This window comes from Solea senegalensis, linkage group LG15 (assembly GCF_019176455.1).
Source record: "Solea senegalensis isolate Sse05_10M linkage group LG15, IFAPA_SoseM_1, whole genome shotgun sequence".
NCBI classification, from domain to species: Eukaryota; Metazoa; Chordata; class Actinopteri; order Pleuronectiformes; family Soleidae; genus Solea; species Solea senegalensis.
This window is the reverse complement of record NC_058035.1, coordinates 19,519,556-19,543,764: the sequence shown is the minus strand read 5'-3', so window position 1 is coordinate 19,543,764 and position 24,209 is coordinate 19,519,556. Positions and strand designations below refer to the sequence as shown.

The following is a 24,209-nucleotide window of genomic DNA, read 5'->3' as shown; positions in this document are numbered from 1 at the left end:
CACTTTAAAAAGATCATACATCATCATCACAAAAAAACAAGTAAAAAAAAATGTTTTACAAAATGACTACAGGAAGGAACCAGTCGTCTAATATATGATTATGAAATAATCATCATATTTAGTAATGTAATGTTGTTTACTATCTTATCAACTGTACAACTATACTATTAGTGTGTGTAGAGAATTTTAGGATGGTGATTGCAGTACATCATGACACAAAAGAGGTGAAAATGTGTTTTTCTGGAGCCTGATTATTATGAACATCTGTGTTACGCCAACAGATGCTTGATCTTGTACAATATGTGTATTATACAGTTTAGGAACTCAGCGAGAGTTGATGATTGAGTAACTGAGAGCATGTAATGATTGGATGTGGTGAAAGCCTGCAGACCTGCTGAGGATTTAATAATGTGTCTATTAGGACTCCTGTGAAGTCAAATCCTCAACATAATCTCTCTGTTTTTTAGGAGACGCAGAGAGAAGCTCCAGGCTCATCTGAAGGAGAGTCGTAGTCTGAAAAACTACTCTGCTAACTCCCAGAATGCCCTGGATGTCAAGACGAGGTCTCCGAACAACAACCTGCAAATGCATGAGGTAAAAACCACTGTTTTTACTTTTGACATCATGATTTTTCCATACATCTGATTTTATTACCCCAGAATGAAACTATTGATATCAGGAGCAGGGTCAGCTCTACAGAGGCCGCCATTTTGGACCACCATGTTTTTATGGTAGCCTACAATGGACAAACTAAACATCTTTTGAGTTTTTTTATCCTGTAACTGAATTCTGGATAGGTTGAGGCATAATCAGCTGCAACATGCCACTTAAATAAATACCAATAAATGTTGATAGATTTTACACACTGTGCCTTTAAAATGCCATTGATTATCAACAACATTGACTTTTTGTCATGTTTTTTTTTTTTATGAACTACCATTACCACTCTTTATGTTACATGCAAAAACATCTTATAAACTTACAACAGTTATTTTTCATTTTCAGTGAATATATGTTCATCAGTCCTGATCATAGAAAATAAATAAATCAATAAATTCATTCATTCATTCATTCATATTGGCTAACTGAGGCCATGGAATGAATGACTGTTTGTTAAAATGGGGAATGAAAAAAAAAAAGGTTTATAATGGTTTCAGTGGGTATATTTTATTTTCTGAAGAAGGTGAAGAACACAACTATCTGTTGTACACGTCATTAGAACATATAACACATGAAATGTAATCAATAGATGAATAAATAGGTATATAAGTCAATTATGTGAGTGTGAGAAAGCGGAAAGGTTGTTGTTCTTCTGTGTCGTACACTTCTGATGCAAAACACACAAGGAAATGTGTGGTTGTGACACCCCTAATAGTTCTGATCACAAATCAGACACGTACAGTTTACTCAGCTTTTTTACACCTCAGGATGTTTGCATCTATCATTGAATTCATCAACCCCCTGTGGTTTTCAGCGGCGTTAATCACTATGCAACCCCATCTTCACCTGGACACTTCCATCAGGCTCACAGGTCTTTGAGCGTGCGAGCGAGCAGGCCAGCAATCTTTCAGCGGTTTCATTGTCATTCATCATCGTCCGAGTCTGTTGTCATCACATCACTCCCAGTTGTGCATCTTTGAGTAGCTGGCATGGGAAACATTACCTTAATATGATTGTCAGTCAAATCCACATCTGCCATTACCTTGGGAGAACGTGCGTGTATTTGTGCACCTTTTTTTTAGCTTTTAGCTTTATCATATAAATTGTACGTTCCCTCTCAGGGCATGATTTAAATGTACAATTATGTAAATGTACAGCGCACTGTACAACGAGGGACTCTATCATCACAAACACAATATGCACAACATAGATAAATCCAACGGCAACAGAAGCACAGAAATTCAGTCACTGCGTTCAGAGGTGGTCAAGGCGGCCTTATGACCACATGTGTCTCGGACATGACCTTGTGACCTGGCCAAGACAGTCACTATGCACTGTACCCTCACACGCCACATACACTGGTTTACATGCGTCGTCACTATTACAGTGGGTACAGTCGTATTTCAGTCACATACAAACACACTGACTTGTCTGTCATTAGTGTTCCTAATTATGACTAATAATTAAGACTAATTATGTTGGTCTGTGGTCTTGCATTATGTTTTGTTGTGTTTGCATGTGTGGTTTTCCACAGGAGTAAGATCTAGTGATCACTCAAGACCTATAGAGACATTTACAATTCATAGTAACAGTTCAAAACCTCAGTCCAGGTCCTGATTTACATGATTATTCATCCGATTAGTCCTGGGGTGTCAAACATACGGCCCGGGGGCCAGAACTGGCCCGCCAGAGGGTCCACTCTGGCCCACAGGATGAATTTGTTAAAATTTCACACCACGATTTCAATCTAAATCTCTTCCAGATACCTGTGACTAAATGTTTGTGCCTTTATAGAGCCAGTGTGATGTGTAAATAGCACATTTAGGCACGATATTGTTGAAATTGCACTTATATTTCCCAAGAAACTTCATGTTTTGTAAAACTATCCTTCATTAAATGTAAAACAAAGGAGAAAAAAAGCAAGGAGTTCTTGTTGTTCATAGGTTATTATGCTATTATTTTACTATTTTTACGGGTCCGGCCCACTTGAGATCAAATTGTGCTGTATGTGGCCCCTGAACAAAAATGAGTTTGACACCCCTGGATTAGTCTCTGCTTATTTGGCACGTTACGACATAAAGATCAGCTCAGTTTGTTTTGAAAAAAGTAAACATTGTTACTTTTAGAGCCAGGAAGTTGTGTAGCATTCTTTAAGTCATGGTGAGAAGGTCAAGGTGGATGGATGTGGATATAATCACACTCTGACACCACAGCACATTTGTTTGGGACCTGTCCCCATCCCGTCTCCTATCATCAGTCAACTCAAGTTTCTTGCAACAGTGGGGACATTAGCTCTGCACCGCCAGCACTAGAAATCTTCCCTGATCCTGTTTGTGTGTAAGTGACCCAAGCAGAAGTTCTACAGATTCAAATATCTTCTATGGAAATGGGTTTTGGAAATTCCCATTTATTTCTCCAAACATTATTTTTCGAAACATCAGGTTTGCGCAGGCCTTAGACTGTTATTCGGGACAGCGTGTGAGCAAGTTGTTTCATGTTAGTTCATTCTAAGACCATCGTAAACTGTTTTCATCTACTTCCAATAACTCTGACTCAAAGCTCAGAGCAGAAATATGCTGCCTTTAAATTATGACATGTTTACTGTGTTGATAGGAAAATTCCATTTGACCTCAGACCTCAACATCATTTATAAGCTCTGAGTTCTTAAAAAGTGATATGTTCACTTTATATTCAGTTTATATTCATTTTGTAACCTCTGCCAGGGAGCTTGTATTTTTTGGCTGTGCTTCATATGTTTAAATACTTTTAATGACATATTGTGAGGATATAGGTTTTGGTGGTAAAAGTAGGGATGTCACTTTTTATATGAAACTTTTATATGATATTTGTTCAAATTTGGGGACAAAGTTCAAACTGGAGCATTAAAAACCCATTTGAGTTCAGAATATACAGCCTAGAGCTGTACCAGACTGTCTGAAGTAATTACTTTGGGTTCCAGCAGAGGGCGTGCCCTGCACAGTTTGGCTATAGATTTAAAAATTAGACAGTAGCTATGTTTACATGTGCAAATCTTCTTCATTCCGAAAAGATTAACCCCCGATTGGACTTTACAATCCCATGGTTTACATGGATGCGAAATTACAAGTATCTGATTGTGGTGTGCGTACACAGTCAGAATGGACTATTTGGATACGGGCAGTGTTGTCTAATTCTCTAATAAATAAGTCTAATAAATAATAATGGTGTCATTCTATATCCGAATATATTCAAAGGAATAGCATGTTACAAATTATTTGCTTGAATTTAATTGTTGGAAAAGTGACAAAAACATCAATGAGCGTCTTGTTTTTCGGGCTGTGTCGAGCACACAGCTGATTACGTGTCAGCACCTCATACAACCACACTTCAAAAAACCTCACTTTAAAGCCTAATAAGGACATTGTTGCCCGAGGACCTCGAGTTTGGGTTCACATGGGGTTCATGTATTTAAAATGTAGCCCAAAGACATAGTGGACAAAGGCTTGAAAGCAAGCTTTACAGTCTGGCGTTCATGAGGACGAGGTGTCAGGTGTGCCTCCTCATATCGCCCTCAAACTGAATACTGTGGCAAACTTAGTGATTTCCCAAACTTGCTTTTAGATCAAGGGAATGGCTCTATGAAGTTAGATCTTATGGGCTGTAAAATTGGAAATTCTATTATCAAAGTAAAACCAGTTTTAGGTTTGAATGTAAGTTTGAATGTAAAAAAAAAAAGAAGCATTTATCACTCAAGATTAGTAAACAACAGCAGCAGCGAGGTTACGTAAAATAAATCAAAAAACATGATTTAAGCAGACTATTTCACTTTTTTATTTTAATATGTATTTGTTGTTATCCTTCACATTATGAAAGTTAATGAGAGAAATGTTCAAATTTTTGCTCCTTGAACTCCCTCCTGTCCTTTCAGCAAGGACTTTCATTCAAACTCGTATAATGGATGTGACTGTGGCCAGCTGGAGTGAACAAAGTGGTGATTCATCCCTCCTTTATCTCGGAACATGCAATCTTTTCATCTTTTGTTTTATATACTGTACATACACATACATATATATATATATATATATGTACATATATATGTACATAGGAGCTTCAGTTGATTAAAGTTTGTGAAAGGTGCAGTGTGTATGTGTGTGATCCTGTTACAGTCTCTCTTTGTTGTCACTGCCCTGCACCAGTGTTGATTCAGCTCCACTTGCACGCCAGCATTCACATGCAGGCTCCAACAGGGGGGTTAAGATACTTGTTCATCACTTCTCATTTATCTCTTTGGAGCCATAAGGAAAGAGTGATGGGGTGTCAATCTTAATGCCAAGCCAACTGCTGCTATTTATGATTAGCCCTTAGAACACAGAGCATTGCGGCTGCTATGCTCCTTTTTTCAGCAAAACTGCGGCAATCTGATGAAAACTATTTATTTTGTCACCAACTACATAAACACACCAGAGCAAAAAGTACTCCAAATGTTAAAAACAAAAGAAAAACGTTGTAATTTGTGACTTCTGTATAATTGTTGCTACTTTATATCACTACTATAAATGCTATACTATAAATTTTTTTAAAGCCTGAATATGTGACCTATAATCAGACACCCACAGGATGTCCATATAAGGAGTTGTGTATTATTCCCACGGCAGTGTGACCACGAAGGGTTAATTTGACAGAAATATATAAAGGGTGACATAAATTGTTTTTTTTTATCTTTTTTTTTATGTATTCCACTTCCTTTGTTGGTTACAGCTGCATTCTTTGATTGTGTTCTATTTGTGTAGATCCTCGAATGATTGATTGACTGTGTGTCAAGCACACAATAACACAACCAGGGTGTGTTTTAAGACACCAGAACAAAAAAAAAAAAAAAAACGTACCCATCTAACATTTACTCTCTCACACATCAGACACAGTCTGTGTTCTGCTGCAGTGACAATAAACCTGCCGGTCTCCAGGGCTTAAGGTAAAGTTCCTGTGTACACAGAGATCTTTGTCTTTTACATCAAGTTCTTCTCTGTAATCATTCTTTATGAGAGAGTAAGCTCATCATATTAGCTGACACGTGTATTTGTTAATGTTTCACTTCCCTGTATTTCATATTTCCACTGATTGTTGTGTTTAGATCCTGTTCTGGTCCGTCCAGGTGTTTGCCTGATTAAATGTCTAGTCGGGTCTGACAGAGTCTGCAGTCTGGCTCACATGGGCAACACTGCGGCTCTGCTGAACTCACACTCGCGCAATAACTCTCAGCGTCACGTAAATCACATTTGCTATTTGGAAAATGTGATAAAGAAGGGAAAATCAGATAAGTCATCACAAAGGCAGCAGCCTTAGCTGTGGATGTCTCACCTCTTCTCTCATCTGACACTTAATGAGAAACTACCGTATAGTTAACGTTACCATGACGATTCTGTCACACTACGTAGAGTCAGAATGAGGCACATCTTCATGAGATGGGCTCTGGAATAAGTTTGACGTATTGCAGCTATATTTGCTGAGTATAAATGGCACAAAATTGCAAATTATTCAGAGTTTAAAATGATTCAATTTTGACACGCCTTCACTATTCACATTAGGAGCAACACGATTAAGTGGATGAATTATAAGGACTAGATAGACAGTTGCATCATGTGGGGAAAGCGTTGGCATCCGGCGATGTGTGAGTGTGACATTTGACTTGATAATAAAGAAAATAAATACAATATAGTCAGCGCTAGAGAAAACAAAATCAGCTCACAGGTTGATTAAATGAATGAATACAGTGGATTCATGTTAATCATGGACACAGTAGCATCATGTTTCTATACATTGAGCTGCCATATTGTGTGTGTGTGTGTATTATACTGATATGTGTGTCCTCTGCAAAGAGTAGTTGGACATCCCACTAGAATGTCATTAAATCCCTTTGATGGATTACTACAAGATTAAGAAAAAAAAAACAATAAATATGTGGAGTCTTTTGGTTTTTATTTAGCAAATTGCTCTAAAAGCACTGATTCATTAATCACTGTTAATTGACTGTAAAAAAAAAACATGACTATAATCTCTAATACTAATTTTTATCTTTGAAATGTGCTTTTAAATATTTAATTTGTGCTTTAATTTGAGGAACGTCTGTTTTTATTAGACCTATTTATTTATTTATTCTGCCTATACACGTCCAAACATGGATTTGTTGTCTGCAGGCAATTAACTACCAAAATGTCTGAACACAGAACAACAGCGTAAAGGAGCACACGTTTACATAAATGAGCCATACACGACAAGTTGCTATGCTTCGTCACTATACTTTAATTGCAATCTAGCTGCAATGATATATGTTTTTGTTGTTTTTTGAGACAAAAGCAGCAGCAACTTTCCAGTTGTGGCCAGTGAGAGAAAATGAGCACCTCTGATTAGCACCGCAGGTCCATTCACGGCAAGTATTTGATTACGCCTGGAACTAAAGCGCGTCTCTAAATGAGGCCGTCTTCAGCTTTTAACATCCCATCACGATTTCCACAGGTGTTCCGCCAACTGTCTGTCACTGCTGCATAATTAAAATGTACTCTATCTTTCTCTGTCATTAACAAGACTTGGCGAGTGTGTGTGTGTGTGTGTGTATGAGAGTGAAAGAGAGAAATCACACATGTAATATCTGTAATATCATACTGTCCCCAAATAGCCAGAGGCTAACAGTACGTGCCACTATCTCAGAGATTAAAACATCTATTACAGAGAGCACACACACACCAATCCATTAATATACACCATTACATGTTCCTTCTGCACCACAAATGTCCAGACTTGCCATAAAATCCCTGTCAAATCCATGATTACTTTTGCCCTTTTGTGTCTGTGCATGTTTATTGAGCTAAACCGCTGAGATTCCTCCGCCCGCAGCCGCGCGAGGAAAACATTATATTTTTATTGATGGTCTCTATAAACAGTCCGTAACGCTGCGTGACGCACGCACACAGTTTGTGGTTTATTTCCTCGAGCCAGATCTGTTTTCATACGGAATCAAAAAAAAAAAAAAAAAACGGATGCTGAAGCACACAGTGTCCGTGATAACAGATCGGAGGCACTTTTGCCTTCTATGAGCTGTTAGAGAGCAACAGATAAATGAGTGTCTCTGGTAAAAAAGACAGAAAAATCTAAGTAATGTTGAGTCTGTAAACTTGGACATGCCCGCGTTTAGTGTGGGACTAGCAGTGGAAATGAGTTGTTTGTTCATTGATGTTTTTTTTTTTCCATCCAACTATTGATTAACAGTTAATGGATTCTACTCTGATTGATTGTGGCAGTCTAAAAAACTTAATATTTTGGTTTTCATCATATGATAACTTGAAACAATGACATTTTTAGACTTTAAAGTACAAATAGGCGATTGCCGGGTAGGAATTCATCTATTTAACGCGTAATCCAATGATTTTATTTTGAAATCGTATCACACTTGCAGAATCACAGGTAACTGCCACAGAAAACAATCAAAGCTGAAATATTGTCACTGGATCAAGTTACACAAACACTGGATTTAACACTTCAAACCCCAAATGTCCAGTTTAAATTATGTAGCTCTCAAGTCAGAGTGATCCTGATAATATTTGCTTTACAATCTTTTAAAAGCTCCTGTAAAAATACAGAATTAATCCTAGCTCATAAGTGCTTTTTGCCAAGTTATAAATTAGACATTACTGTATCACCATTGCTGATGATTGCATTCTCCTCCTCCTCCTCCTCCTCCATGTGCCTCACCAACACACAATCACGTACGTTACCCTGCAGGAGCTTCTTCAAGTTTGAAGTGTACTTTCTCACAGTTGACAGGCTCTTACCTATTCTTGTGTTTTTCACTAACACGTTGAAAATAATGTGAGGACCTCCACGAAGGTGATACATACACAGCCAGGTGCCTGCCTATCTACCAAACACTATGGAGAAACTGAAAATGTATTGTTTTTTTATAATGTTATAATTAATTAATAATCAATTCATTACTTCTTGAAGAGAACAACTTAAAGTTGGTCCTCGTGAACAGAAAAAATGTTTAAATAGTTTGCGTGCTGCATCCTTCACCTGAAAACAGGCTCCGTCAAGCAATATCAGATCCTGACTGAGGGAGCGTTTGTGTGTATACAGCAGCAGCACAGGCGGTGGGTGGAGACAAGAAGTGTCAATTCCGTCAAACTGCTGTGTGGTAGAATAGAGCAGTAGGATAAAGCAGTAGACAATGAGTGTTAGTTTACTAGATTACGTGGAAAAAGTAGTCCAAATTCTCTATAGTGAGGTGTACATGTACATGTACATGTAAATAACATAGCGTATGTTGCTGCTGGACCAGAAAAGTACAACTTCAGTGGTGTGAAATGAGCACACTTGGTACCAAATGTAAAATAAGGCCTTAAAACTAAGTGAAAGACTAACTAATTAACCTGCTTTTTTAAATCATTCATCTTTTTCCTACTTCATGCTGAGATATCGTACTTTTACACTAAAAAAAGTCATATTGGGAAAGACCATATGCCACAGTTTCAGCACAAATCAGGCTGGTCACGTAACCATGGCAGCGCGCGTGATGCTAATGAGCCTGGTGTTCTGTGGAGAGCCTTCAAAAGGGTATTAAATAAAAAAAAGAGCTCACACCACAGATGTTGTATCAAGACAAGTCATGAAAGTCATTTTTAGCAGGGTATCACACAGAAATGTCTTTGTCTCACCTTCCATTACCAAGGTCTACAAATGTCTGTGTGAGAAGGAACAAACTGTCAATGCCACGTCGATGCGAACCACAAATGATGAATCTTCTTTCTCATTTAAAGCCTGAAACAGTGACTCAGCATTTTTAACAACAGAGCAAAGGGAATGATCAAAGAACTGCTTTGTTTGGGAATGAATATTAAAAAAAAAAAAAAATAATGGGAGGGGACTGGGACCTACTTACAATACTATGACTGTATATTTTGATCTTGTGGTATGAAAACTGAATGATGGGAGGAGGAGGAAGGAAATGTGGATGGGGAGGGGATTCAAATGAACAGAAAGCAATAAAGTTTAAGATTTACAGCAGTGTTAAAGGAAGAGTATGCTCACTCACTCACTCACTCACTCACTCACTCACTCACTCATCGTCTACTGCTTTATCCTCCACAAGGTTACTTCCTAAGTTCAACCCCCAAAGACGACATGTCGATGCAGCGTTTTTTAAGTGAATATGCAAAGAGTTAAACATGAAAACCTTTTTCAACTCCATGAGACTCTAAAGCGTTGAAGATTGTTTTATTCCCAGGAATCTATTATATTGTTCATATATTTATAAAAAAAGAGTTTCCAAGCTGCAGTATCAGTTCCATGAAAGTATGGAGGAGGTCTGCATTCAAATATATCTGGGGGCTTGTAAATCAGCGTTATTCAGTAGGAAAGAATTACATTTCTCAGACATAGTAAAATATTACCAGAGACAAACTGTTCTATTACAGGATTCTGTTCAAGAATTGTTATAAATTACAAAATAGACACAGAAAGGCACGGAGGGATTTTTACAAATCAATATTCCCACTGTGCTGCACCAAGAGCTCATTATTGCTAAATGTCAAGTGAGGTTAAATCTACTTAACGGCAAAGATAGGACACGGAGCTGCAAGGTTCCTATGCAAATAGCATGCATCCAGTTTAAATTCTGTGCTCCTCTTTCCCATGTTACACCAGTTATGATCCCCCCTCCACTTACAAGAGAAATGTTCCAATGTGAATGTGAGAGGTCAACAAATCTGGTGACAACCTGTTACTGCATATGAAAAAGAGTCATGTGTAATCATTTAAATCCCTGTGGCTTTTTTAAAATTGGTTCCGATTAGAAATATTAAATATTTGACAAAATTAAATTAAATTAAATAATTCCATAATTAACAGTGGATGAATGCAAAGACCGTAGATTTAAAGGAGAGACTGTGTCAGTGTCACTTTTGCATCTCACCAGGATGTGACCATGAAATGTTGAATCTAATTTGTGTTTGAATCATTTTTTGTTGATTCAAAGTTCATTATTGTTCAGCAACAGCAACAAGAAAGCAACTCAACTTTGTAATGAGCTCCCAGTCTGAGATCCAAACACTGCTATACTGAGTTGTGTGTGGCGCTGATTTCATATCTTACAGTGACCTCATATGACAATGGTTTGAATGTAACAGACATTTATTTCAAATGTAAACACTACAGTTCCAGTAGAAATCCGCTGCGTATGATTTTTCACCCACAGAATACTGTTCATCCACAGAGCAGGAAGCTTTCAAATGTAACTTGATTCTATCAAGTTATGAGCAGCCTCCCTCTCCCTCTCCCTCTGTTCCACACAGTGCAATTCACCTCAATTGCCCCAAAGGCCAGAATGATGTTGAGGAAAGTGAAAAGAACGACAGATATGAATGTAACATTTAGACTCTGGCAATCAGCTCCCAGAATCAAGGCAGAAGTCAAACCCCACCCTGAGGCCTTGCAGAGTGTGAGATAGAGCACGGAGGGGGGGGGTTAACAAGGGAGAGCTTAAAAATCTCACAATACCCTGCCTAAAAGAAGAGGAAAAAAGTTGTATCCTGACTTTATTTCACATGATTTATAAAAGAGCAATAAAACCCTTTTTTTATTCCTCTCATTTGTCTGTGCAGTGCTGCAAACGGTCCGCCCAGGCTCGCCAGGGAAGTGTGTGCGAGTCCAGCCTCGCACACTGCGACATCACGACCGCGGCCGCACCCTCCGGCTGCTCCAGAGCCACGGCAAAGCACAGCAGGTACGACACACAGGAGACGCCAGTGGGTACAATATGCGCACGGCAACAGGCAGTAACGCAAACGATACTCCCTCCCTTTAATCGGAAGGGACGCAGTGAGAAGGAAAATGTAATCATCGACATTAGAGTGCAGCCAAAGCTAAATGCTAATTAAAAGAAGAATAATAATGATCATAATTAAAGCTATCAGCATGTAAATAACCACAGCCATAACAGTCATGAAGGAACACAGAAGACATTGGACGGAGATGAGATGCGGGGATTTATGAGCCGGCACAAGTACGTCAATTCCAGTAAGCTATTTTCTCACACTGCTCATGATGTGTTGGAGCTCGCGGGGCTTTGGCATGTTCCTCAGCAGCAACACAGTCCAACAGACACTCATTCACACACACACACACACACAAGTGCGTACTTCAGAGGTTCCATTTGTATCTTTGCCAAGGCTGGATTCTACAATAACAAACAGAAGTGTATACGGGCAACTTTGAACCTGTGTGAACCCGCTAACGAAAACAGTGATTCCTAACATTCCCAGTGCCAGTGGATGTTCTGTCCTGTGCTCGTTTGTTTTTTTCACCCCTGCGTGAAATGTGACATCAAACGTGCCGGAAACACAGTGAGTAGCATTAAGAAGGGAAAAACAACAACACCGTGGAGCTCGCTGACAAAAACCGTGTTTGCATGGGACACAGATAATCTGAATAAAAGCCTCATCGGAATAAAAAGTACGGAGGAAAAGAGGAGGCGACGAGAGACGTTGAAATAACTTGAAGTTGACGCGAACGTCACAGAGAACAACGCTGCACATGTTGATGCATCGGAACAGATTAAACTAAATACTGCGCTCTGCTCTGGCCCAAGTTGTTAATAGTTCATCACAAAAGCTATGCTGGAAACCTGTAGTGATGTGACCAGGGAGCGATAGCCAAAAAAATCCAGTTAACCTTAAGTTTAAATGTTTTTGTTTTATGGTCACATTTTCAATGAATAATATATAAACCTCTCTGGCAGGTTTAGTATTTGTATATGTGAAACAAAACCCTTTTGTTGATCCAGATAAAGATGAGAAAATGTGGCCTTGAGGCTTTATTGGCCTTTGTTCTCTTTCATTATTTCTTTTAGCAGCATTCCTACCTTGGAGCCTCACACTCCATCCATAGTTGCTGCCAAGATACTCCAAAGCAGTCTTGAGTTAATGACCATATTCAAGGGAATGCTGGCAAGTTAAACAACCCAGAAATATGATGAACTGACTACAAGCGTTCTCTGTTATATTCTGACTTCTGACTCATTCTGTGAAGAGTCGAGTTACTCAGTGGGAACTCTGTTGCTCCTGCCACAGACAACATCATCATTTATTTGTTTGCGGCGGAATCAGCTCATGCATCGACGAGAACGAAAGAGTGTGTCACGATCCCGTGGTTCCAAACAGCCAGAAAGAACCACGCACAGGCTAATTGTTTGTTTTCCAAAGCCTTTCTACGAAACTCTGCCAACAGTCACAAATCTCTCTTTCAAAACAGAGGGGTTAAATATGATCGGAGGCTCGGATCCAGAACACACATTCAAATATAATCACAGCACTAATACACGCAGTCTCTTCAGAGGCCTTCACGAAGATCATCAAAACAATGCTTTTTAATGACTTCAGTGTGACTGATTCAATATTTAGCTTAGTGAAGTTCAGTTTAATTTTGATTATGTATGTTATGTATTATGTATGATATATACTGTATATATTGATCCCACATTAGGGAAATTCACTTGTTAAAGCATTAAAATGGTCAGAAGGGATTTAGAATAAACAGTAAAATATGACAAAAGTATGATTTACGGATACAAAATAAGAAGAGCAATAAAATATGACAAAAAGGCATAAAATTATATAAAAAGTTATGAAAAATATAACATAATTGAGATATTTACATACATACAGTGCAGTGACACAGACTTTGTTACTACAACTGATGTAGGTTTTAATACCAACTAGTAACTTACAATAATAATAAAAGGAACTGTTGATAAATAGCGTCATGTGTCGATAGTTTCATAATAATATTATATCATAATGCAAATTAAGTGAGAACTAGCCTTTTACGATCCGTCTAGACCAGGGGTGTCAAACATACGGCCCGGGGGCCAGAACCGGCCCGCCAGAGGGTCCAATCCGGCCCACAGGATGAATTTGTTGAAATTTCACACTACGATTACAATCTAAACGTAATGTCAAATGCAATATTTTTCACTTCCAGATACCTGTGACTAAATGTTTGTGCCTTTATAGATCCAGTAGTAAATTTAGGCATGATATTGTTGAAATTGCACTTATATTTCTCAAGAAATGTCATGTTGTGTAAAAATGAAGTTCTTGTTGATCATAGGTTTTTATGCTATTATTTTACCGGTCCGGCCCACTTGAGATCACATTGTGCTGTATGTGGCCCCTGAACAAAAATGAGTTTGACACCCCTGGTCTAGACTGTGTCTCCAGTATTGGGCAAATCTCACCAGTAATCAGAGCCCCAATGATTCACAAACACTGGGTTGGAACCCACAAATGGATCATGGGAGGATTTTAATTCTGGGTCCAGAAACAGATATTCAGAACACGATTTACATTTATATACTTTAAATAATGTACATAAGCAAGTTTGATTGATTTACCAACATTTTAAACAATTTGCTTCAGTGAGTGCTTCTGGTCATGCCTTAGGGCCCCGCTTCTTAAACAGTAACGACCTGGTTATGACACTGTCCTTTAGCATATCATCTTACGACTGTGATCTTGTTCTGCTTGCTTTCTACTCCAAGATCTTCTCCAGGAGCCATCTTAAGACATTCTGTGGAACATTATTGCTCCTCTGCAGAAGGATGCAGTGAACCTTTCCCTGTCTACTTGGACAGAGTGATCTGATCACGTGCAAATCACACACAGGTCTGAGCACTGAATGTGTCCTCAGATCCGTTTGAGGACACATCCTGATGTCCCCTGACACCTCAGCATGAGCAGCACTTTGACGTCTGTACAGTCAGATCGTTTGTCATGATCAGACGTGACATCAGTGTGTATCTGAATAAAGGGCAGGTGAAGCCTGATCCAGTCTCGTATGAGGTCACATGATCAGAATCTTTAGAATCCATGATGCATTCTAACGAAATCAGATCAACAGTGGATGTTAATACCAGGTCTAACCAGAGTGTGTAACTACTATCACCTGGGAAATGAGCTGCATACTACATCTTTCTTTTGCTTTTATGTTCCCCGACTGGTAAGTACGTTTAGTGCCTGGGTTTTATTAGAGGCCATGTATTGATAAAGACGTCACTTCAGACATAATACTGATTACAGATCTTTCACTGGTCCAATTCTGGACCTACTCCAAAACTGAACCGTTGAAGAAATGAAATGAAGTTCAAAAGGAAACAATCTAAATCCATACACAGCCAGAGGAGGGTCGTGATGAAAGGCCTCATTAAACACGCAGCCAAAAAACCAGAAGGTGCAATAACTTCAATGAATACATTCAGTCTCACCTCAACAAATGGTGTCTTCTTCCCTTAGATGTTGATGACACGACTTGTAATTAGAGCGGACGGCTGACTCATCTCTGATCCACTTTCATACTGACACACAAACCTCAGCAATGTAGCGACAATAGACTACGAGGATTTTATTTGGACATTGACCAACTCTCCGCCAGATGGGCAGTGGATATTTAATGATTAGTTACACATAATAAATAGCAACTGTAACTGCATTTGCCCGACACTGTATATAACATAATATGTGTCATAACTGACAATAACGCATGCTTTCTCAGGAGTGGGTCGTTGTCTCACAGCCCAGATCAGAAAAGTCGGGCAGCCCATTGGTCAGCTCCACGCAGGACCTCGCCCATTCCCAGAGGAAGACTCAACCCCATTGGGGTGTCCAAGTATTCAGGCCCCGCCTACCAACACCTGCAGGAAGTAGACTCAACCGAAAAAGATGTCGAATCACAAAGACGGTAAGGAAGAGAAGTGGGATTATGGCGTATTCCAACTTCAAATGTATTGTTACGGAATAAGGTTGTTAACAGTAAAGGATTATGAAATATTTTTGTGTTATACATATACTGTATGTTAGCACATTAGTCATGTGACATTCATGAATCACAAAGGATGAAACGCTGCTTACGCCTCAATCAATGCGCTTCACACCCCGATGAGCGAGTTCACTGCAGTCAAAGTTGCCACGAGCAGTGGCATCATGGTTGCAGCCAAACTCTGATACCCCAGCGAAGTTCCACCTCATCTCACACCATGGTTTCCATGGTCTTTGGCTTCGCCTGCTGCTAATTACGTTATTGCTGTGCTAATGAGCTGTTTGTTTGTGTGTTTTTTTTTTTCTTACTGTGCTGGTGTAAATCTTAATTACACAGCATGAAAGGTCTGGTACACTATACACAAACTAAAGGGTATTCTTGATTGGTTACATTCTTATCAGCAATTAGTTAACTACCACATGGAAATGTGACATCCAAGGTACTTCAAATGGTTCTTGCTGTTCGATGTTTTGAAACAGCCAGTCTTCCACTAAGGTTAATGTAAAAGACAACAAAACCTTGCCATGTTTCTTCGTTAGCGGTGGTGTACGTTGACATTATCAATGTCGTCTTTCTTTTGTTCAGAAACAACAACGACATAAATCCATTTCTTCATTTCATCGCCTTTATTCCCCCCTCCCGTAGTTTTCCAATGTGCTGAAATGTGGTGTTCAAAGATGCAGGCTGCACAGCCACGTCCTCCTCGGACTCTCTGTAGCAGGGCTCCACTCCTCCGAGAAAATGTCAAGCGTCGTGGCCAGGGGAAATGCAAATGATCAGTGGAAACGATTAGCAAGAAAATGCATTCACCGTGAGAGCTGCTGTGCTTTGACCCATTTTTATTTGGTGGGTCATGAGTCAGTGCTTTCACCACCTGGGCAGACAAGCTTCACTTCAGGCACTCAGGTCCCAGCAGCTCTGGCTCAGGATAAAGCTCCACATGACCCACATGCATACTAATAGGAATAGGAAAAGGAGACAGTATCACACTCCTTAAGTGTCTATGCCCACACACACACACACACACACACAAACGCAGACGGGACAAAAAGAATGATTGCCGCTGTCATGTGTGTCCAGTGTGCCCACATTCCCTTTTATTTTAATCATTATTGAATAACTTCTATTTAAATGTCACGATCTAGGGACACCGGAGCTGAGACTCATATTTTAAACAGTTTTATGTTGTACTTCCATTGTGATTTAATAGAGCAGTTTATAACCTTGTTTTGAAAATCCCTTTGTCAAGTTATTATTGTTATTTTTTGCCCCCGTAGTCACCCACAGACGTTGTTAAAATGATCGCTTTAGTATGACTAAAACCAGACAGAAATACTATTATTAATGTTTTATTTAACCTTTATTTAAACAGGAATAAAACTCACTGCGATGAAAATTGAGTGCCCTGGCCAAGCACGGATACAACCAGTCAATCATCAATCAATCATTACACTACAGAGTAAGTCCTGGAATTGAAAACATGAACTCCCTGTAGTGTTGTGATGGATGTGGGCCTGAAGATATGGTGGGAGCATATTGAAATGTGTTAGTGTTAGGATCTGTGAGTAACATCCCACACGAGCACACCACAAGCAGTGGCGTGCTTTAAAGTTAGCCTAAACAAATCAGCTTCCCCCTGTTTCACTGGTTGGGAGAAAAAATTGTTTTGCGTGTGTACACAAACAAACAAGTTGAAATGGAAAATCTTGCCACCTAGTGTTGTGGAAGTGGAAGCACGCTTGTTTACTGGGACAAGGACAGTTTTTTTACGGCTATTGCCGTAGCTCAGTTTGACTTAACAGTCGGAATAGAAGAGTCAGTCAGTCAGTCAGTCATCATCTAACCGCTTTATCCTCCACCAGAGGGTCGCGGGGGGTGCTGTGCCAATCTCAGCTACATCGGGCGATAGGCGCGGTACACCCTGGACAGTTCGCCAGTCCATCGCAGGGCCACACACAGCTAGAGACAAACAACCATTCACTCTCACACTCACTCCTATGGTCAATTTAGAGTGTCCAATTTACCTAATCCCCACATTGCATGTTTTTGGACTGTGGGAGGAAGCCGGAGAACCCGGAGAGAACCCACGCACACACGGGGAGAACATGCAAACTCCATGCAGAAAGGCCCTTGTTCCAACCGGGGCTCGAACCCGGGACTTCTCGCCACTGTGTGGCCCAGAATAGAAGAGTGTAGAACTAAAAACATTTGCAAATGGGATAGAACTTTAAAGTGTATACATTGAGTAAATGTGTTCTCAGGCCATATCAGTAAGTTGTACCCAATGATAATCCTGTATTTTAGGGTCATAAACTCAATGACGAAGCATGTTGGTAGGTCACATCATGACAGCACGGAATGGTCAGATTAGCTGTGACGAGCTTTCAAGTTTAAAGTCAGGAATAAAAAGAGAATGAAACATTTACTACACGGCACATGAGCACTGTGTGGTTTGACCCTCTGGTTGACTCAAGTGCACTTTGGTTACCCCACATACCCCAGGAACCTGGTGAAGACCCCTAACGACCCTCTGGTCGGGCGCTTGTGTCGAGTTTGCTCTCTGAGCCTCAGCCAGAATGTCACTCAGGTGTCGTGCGGTCACTTTAGTGTCATTGTAGTCGGCACATATTCCCGCGCCCGTACAACATCTGTTCACGTCGAAATTCCCTCGTATTCAGAGAAATTCACTGACGCTGCATTTAAAATCCGACATTTCGACACATTCAAGTTTCATTCACGTTTCTGCAAAAAAAAAAAAAGAAGAAGGCCTCGGGTCATTTTTTGCTGAGTCATTCCATTCATGAGTCACCCTGAGTCACTGACCTACACTCAGACACTCACTCACTCACTATCTGATTCAACAGCACAGCAGATGGACACACAGAGAGCGGCATTCCCTCGCCCATTCTGGGTTGCCATGGAGACGTTTGACCGTGACTGCACACACACACACACACACACACACTGAAATAGAGAGACGAGAAGTTTGAATCCCTTCTGGCACACGGGGACAGCACACAGAGATAAAGTGAAGGAGGAAAAAAACTCCAACAGCAGGGAAGTAAAAGGATGTGATAGAGGAGTGTGCAGATAGCATGTGACAGTGTAAAGAGAGGCTGCCCGCTCTTTTCCATGCCTCTTACAGAAGTCTTGTGTTATCTCAACAAAATGGCTGACAGGGAGAAAGAGTGTCCTGTGTTGTTACTACTATTTTAAGATAAAGCTGTCTCCAAATCAGCTGACGGAGAGACTGCGTGCAATTTTCGTATTTCCGTACACACTTTGCAGATTCTATTTTAGAATCGTGCCAGTTCCTTTCTCCCTCAACCTGTTTTTTTTTTCTTTTTTTCTTCAGTTATTACTTATACGTCCCTGACTTATACGTGCATGTGTGTAGGTGGCGCTCCTACGCATGAATGCATGAATGTTCATATTTGACTTCTCTGGAACGTGTTGTCAGCGTCGCAAGGCCAGTGCAGCACATTATTTCACAGATCCACAAAGAAATGATCTGCAGGAGAACAAATGAATGAAAAATAACTGTTAACACGTATGTAATGAGCCCGAGTAAAAGATAAGAGCCTCGGTCACTTATCTCACCTCACTGGCTCACATCCGCTCTCTCGGTAATACCGCTATAGTTGCTCCCACACTGCTCCAGGGTCTATATTTGAACTCTGCTTCATAGATTTTTGCAATCTGATTGTGTTTCAACACATCAAAAGAGAGATTTGTCTGTGAATGTTATCTTGGGAATTAGCACCCTCACATCATCCTCTGTTATCGCTGGCACGATCCTCTCTGTGGGCTCGCTAAATCTCCGCTGTGCTTTTCAGAGAGAGGTTTTCATGTCTCGGAAAAAATACTGCAGCGATAAAACCAGGATGTGATTTCCTTTGAGTCTGAAAATGCACCTTCTCCACCCACCACTGTTTTTGCACACCTTGATGGAAAATCTAAGCGTGTGTGTGTGTGTGTGTGTGGGGAGGGTATTAAAAAAGAGAGAGAGTCAAATTTGGACATTGCAGGAAAAAAAAGAGTGGCTTTCACCGAGGATTATAAATTATTACATAGAGATAATGAGATTTAGGATTAAGTCTCTGAAAACAATGGAAGCCTGGTCAGTCTCAGAGGGAGAGATTATGTCTGGGCTCAAGGAAGTTCGATCAAGACCTGGATATAGAGCTGAGACTGGCTGAGCCACTTCAGAAAACACACTTCAAATGCTTCAAAAGCTTGAGGTTGGCATCTCTTAAAACATCTTTTTGATTTGGTTTTGAATCCAAATGATCAAGGTCCAAGTTATTTCACAAAAGGCTCACCCAGTAAAATCGAGGATGTATTCTTTGCTTTGTCTTATGGGTAGACAGGTTTTTCCTACAGGAAAGTATAAGTCCAGCTTTGTAAATCACTCCAGTCCACTGACAAAAACAGGATTTCAAGTAAGTTTGTGAGTAAATCCAAACGAAGGTGTGCTACATTACACAATAATCGGCCTGTCTGTTACATGTTGTGTCAAACATGTTCAAACAATGATTATTAAAGGCGACATCGAATGCTTGTATCACACTTATATGTTAGTTATGGAGGTCTACTTACATATATGAACTTGTTTTCATGGTTAAAAACCTCCTAATCGCTGCAAACGAGCCGATCAAAATATCTCCTCACTGACGCTCTCGTCAGCCGCGCTGTTTCAGACCAAAACCACACCCCCAGAACGTGGACTGTGTTGTGATTGGCCAGCCAACGAGAGCTTTCCCACTGTCCTGTGATTGGCCAGGTACCTGGAAGTGACGTAATAGATAGGCCAGCTCTCAGATACACAGCTCCCCCTCTGGCACGGTGGATGCTCTGCATCTCAGCAGCTACAACGAGAGTAGTTCTTCTTCTTCTTCTGCGGTTGAATGTACGCAACAGGATGTGCCCGGACTAGTGCCCGCACCAGGAGGCGTGGTGAGGATTTCTGATGACGAGCATCAGAAATCCTCACTGTTTGTTCGGAAACTTTAGGGTTTCATGAACGAGATAATGACGCAGATACACACACACAAACGCAGCGCTAATTGGAGCTTCCGGTCTATGTGGCCGTTAAGTATACCAGCTCCACACAACTCCCTCATAACATATCATGTTCATGACTTTTGTTTCTGATTTAATTCAATTAGAGAGGAACAGAGAGAGAATATGGCCTTTACCTGAATTATAACCTACGCAGGGTTTACCTGTAGTTGTAGCCTCTACTTTCTCCACAAACAGCAGCTTAAATAGTTTTAGAACAATATAATATATATGTTTTACATGTTTTCAGACTAATGCAGCCATGATAGGTGTGAGTTGTGTGTATTATCATTACAAATAAGAGAGAATGCAACACCAAGGACTTCAGTGTGTTTGCAATAGGGACAATGAGTTGCCTGAGAAACCACATGTGAACCCAGTAACAAGGTTTCAATGAGCCCGACCGCGTTTTACTTTGCTGTACCATTAAAACGTGGCTGTTTACCCGAGTTCATGGAGCCACAACATCGCCGACTGCATGTGCACAATATAATGAAAATCTCAGAGTGGAAAAGGATCCCTGCAGGGGGCGAAGCAGCAACGTGATCACTCACAGCAGTGCGTCTTTTTCTCACAAACAATTAACTCCAGAGTCAGTCCTATTCCATTCCAATTAGACAAAAGCTCGTCTGGTCGTCTTCTAAACACAAACTGATCGTAAATCTCAGAAGGACAACTTCTAAATATGTAACTTTCCGCAGCACGGGGGTGAAAGCCAATTATATTCATTTGTTGTTGAGAGAGAAACCGTCATCTATGGCCAGCTGTATGCAAATGTTACCAAGCAACCGATGGAAGAAACAAAAACAAGTGTGAGTGCAGAGCTGCAAAAACCAGAAGAGGGGAACATGTTTAAGGGATGAGCGGGGCAAACAAAGACCTGAGGTGAAGGTGTGACTTGATGCACAGAATAAAAGCTTGAAGATTTACACAAAATCAATCTCAGAGCAAATTTCAAACAGAGTTAGGGGTCGTGGCGTAAAACTGATTATTAGAAATAAGCACACACAATGTCTGACTACCACAGTTGAACACTTTAAACCCTCCGCGTTATCAGCTTGATTAGGGTGGTTAAATCAATAACATTAAATGTGAACTCGCTGCTACCTCTTATGTCAGAGCGCGCAGGTTTTCGGTGTGCACTGAATCGCATATAAAGAGATGAAAGAAAGATGTCAGACTCATCTTCCCCTCTTTCAGCATCCACGGTTAGCCTGTGCGATGGCAAAGGGCGGAGAGCTGTCCTTGTGGAAAGGGTTCAGAGCGTGGGAGGTTGAAACGACGGAGTTGAAATCTCTCTCAAAGACACACCGACTTCTCCTCTCAAGTGCAAAAGTTTACCCTCCCTTCAATAACCTTTGTTCTCTTGTTTGTTTTGTCTGTTTCTCTGTGTCTTCCCGTTCCTCGCCCTCCCGAGCAGCCAAATGCGAGGAGAGAACCTGTGCGACGGCCCCAGACAAGGCGCCCTCCTCCATATGCAACCCCCTGTTGCTATAGAGACGACGTCACCATCTCCCTATAGCAGCCGCAGGGAGACGTCTTTAGGCCCCCGCGCTCCCGCCGAGCACAACGATTCGACTCACGCCACCCGCAGCTTGCGAAGGCCCCTACGCCGCCACACCCAGTCCCCGCCTCCTCCGTTCCGCTCGTGCTCCATCCCAATCATTCCCTCTGTGCAGTGTCACCATGACAATGAGGCGTCATGTATGCAAACCAGTGCCACGCCGGCGGCGGCGGCGGCGGCAGCAAAGTCCGGCCCCTGCAAGGACGAGAGGAGAGGGAAGGCGACACACGTCAACTTGTCGTCCACTTCCTGCTCGTCCACTAGCGGCCAGCATCAGGACGAGGTGGCCGTCCTGCTGGAGGAGGCACAGGAGCAGCTCATGGCGTTGGCACTGGCTCACAGGAAGCAGGAAGACGTTGGGATCGGCTGCAGCGGCGCGGCGGCAGCCAGAGAAACTGTTTGCTTCCTGAACCTTAACGGAGGAAGCGCCGCGGCGTTGGGCTGCAGCGGCCCGACGCAGACCCAGTTACTCAGCCCCAGCCTATCACACAGAGACCTGGGCCACACCGGCCAATGAGAGAGAGACACACCCATGGAGACATTTTGGGTTTGAGTTTGTGGTGTTCTGCATCCGTGCAACGAGCAATGGAAACGCCAAAAAAAAAAGAAAAGAAAAAAAAATCTAATAAATCATGGAAATGTGCTGATGATATGCATAACGTATGGACACAAACCTACAGACACTTCTCCAGTGACCACATTTACACAGACTACTGACCGTATGGGGAAAAAAGAATATTTACAGTACATGCATTTATTTACAAAACAAGAAACACTTCTACTTAGACAAAAAGAAAACCAAATAGTCTGTCAAATCCATGGTGTTTTTAATTGTAAAAAGAATATATAAATATATATATATAAACATATATGGATATAAATATATGGAATTCAAAAAGTGACCAAGTACAAAGTTGAAGAACACAGGAATGATGTAACGATGTTTTTCCTCTTTCTTTTTTTTTTTTTGTTTTCTTCTCCCTGTTTTGTATGAACTGTCATCATTTTGGTTCTGGCTCGGAGCTCACGACACGCCGCACATCCACGAGCCAGGGGTTTGATTCTGTGAACCTGGCTAGCGACTGAGGGAGGAGCCTCCGCACCAATTTTATCTGCCTCCTCTTTTGCCTTTTTGAAAAACCTTTCTATTCCGCCGAGAATGACAGTGACCACACTTTGATGGTTTCGGGACTCCAAACCGAGAGAGGGAGGAAGAGGAAGGGGAAGAAGAAAGAGAGGAAGAGACTTTTTTTTTTTGCGGATTGTTAAAGACGGCTGACCCGCTGACTCCCTTTTGACCACTGTTTCAAACAAATCTATAATTTTTTTTTTGTTACAAATGATATTTTCACACTTGCGCACACACTCACCTGTGCATTATTGTTCTGTTGAGTGTTGAGTGGATGGTCAGGTGAATGCATAGGACCAAGAAAAGATCCAGTGGTCAGAGGGACCACAGAAGATAATCAGACTTTTTAGTTTTCATTTTAGTTTACGTTGTTTTCCATTCTTGGTTATTAATGAACAATGCTGCTTTCTGGGGGCTGGTGGGAGGGGGCGGGACTGACACCACATGGTTTGGGGACTGAAATAAGAAATAAATGTCTCTGTGTTGTATCCAATGAATGGGAAATTTTTGAATCTCTGTATGAAATTGCAGCCAAATGTCTCTGGTGAAAAAGAGTTTTGTTTTTTTTTTGTTATTGTTTTTGGGGGTTTTTTTAAAAAAAAAAAGGTTATAATTCTTGTTATTTTAAAACAGCGATTGTGTTACTTGATTGCTTGGATTACAGTTAGACTCCCCAACAGCACCTGTTCGACATGCATGCTGGGTAACATCGGTCTGGATTAACATGTTTGGCCTTTTCTCGTTCATGGTATCAGGATGCAAAAAGTCTATTTTTTAAAGTGTAGTATTATTCCCGTCATCCGTACTGCACATCCATGTTTCCAAAGTATTGCTTCAGTATATCTACACGTCAGAAATGTTTAAATCCATAAATCCTTTTTCTTTCTTTTTTTTTAACATCATTTCTGAAGAGCGGCCATCTCTTACTAATGTCATGAATATTACAAATAAAGA

General features: G+C 40.8%; 1 protein-coding gene across 2 annotated transcripts in view; it reads left to right on the top strand.

Annotated features, from left to right (window-relative positions):
• The window catches only part of LOC122782002 (pro-neuregulin-3, membrane-bound isoform), a 389,177-nt gene extending 366,265 nt beyond the window's left edge, over positions 1 to 22,912 (top strand). For both annotated transcript variants that reach the window (XM_044046167.1, XM_044046166.1), the window contains 4 exons: positions 468 to 594; positions 11,292 to 11,413; positions 15,238 to 15,423; positions 21,983 to 22,912. In XM_044046167.1, the coding sequence (XP_043902102.1) occupies positions 468 to 594; positions 11,292 to 11,413; positions 15,238 to 15,423; positions 21,983 to 22,643 (1,096 nt within the window). In that variant the 3' untranslated portion in view covers positions 22,644 to 22,912. The remainder of the gene's footprint in view (positions 1 to 467; positions 595 to 11,291; positions 11,414 to 15,237; positions 15,424 to 21,982) is intronic.
• Positions 22,913 to 24,209: the final 1,297 nt, after the last annotated feature.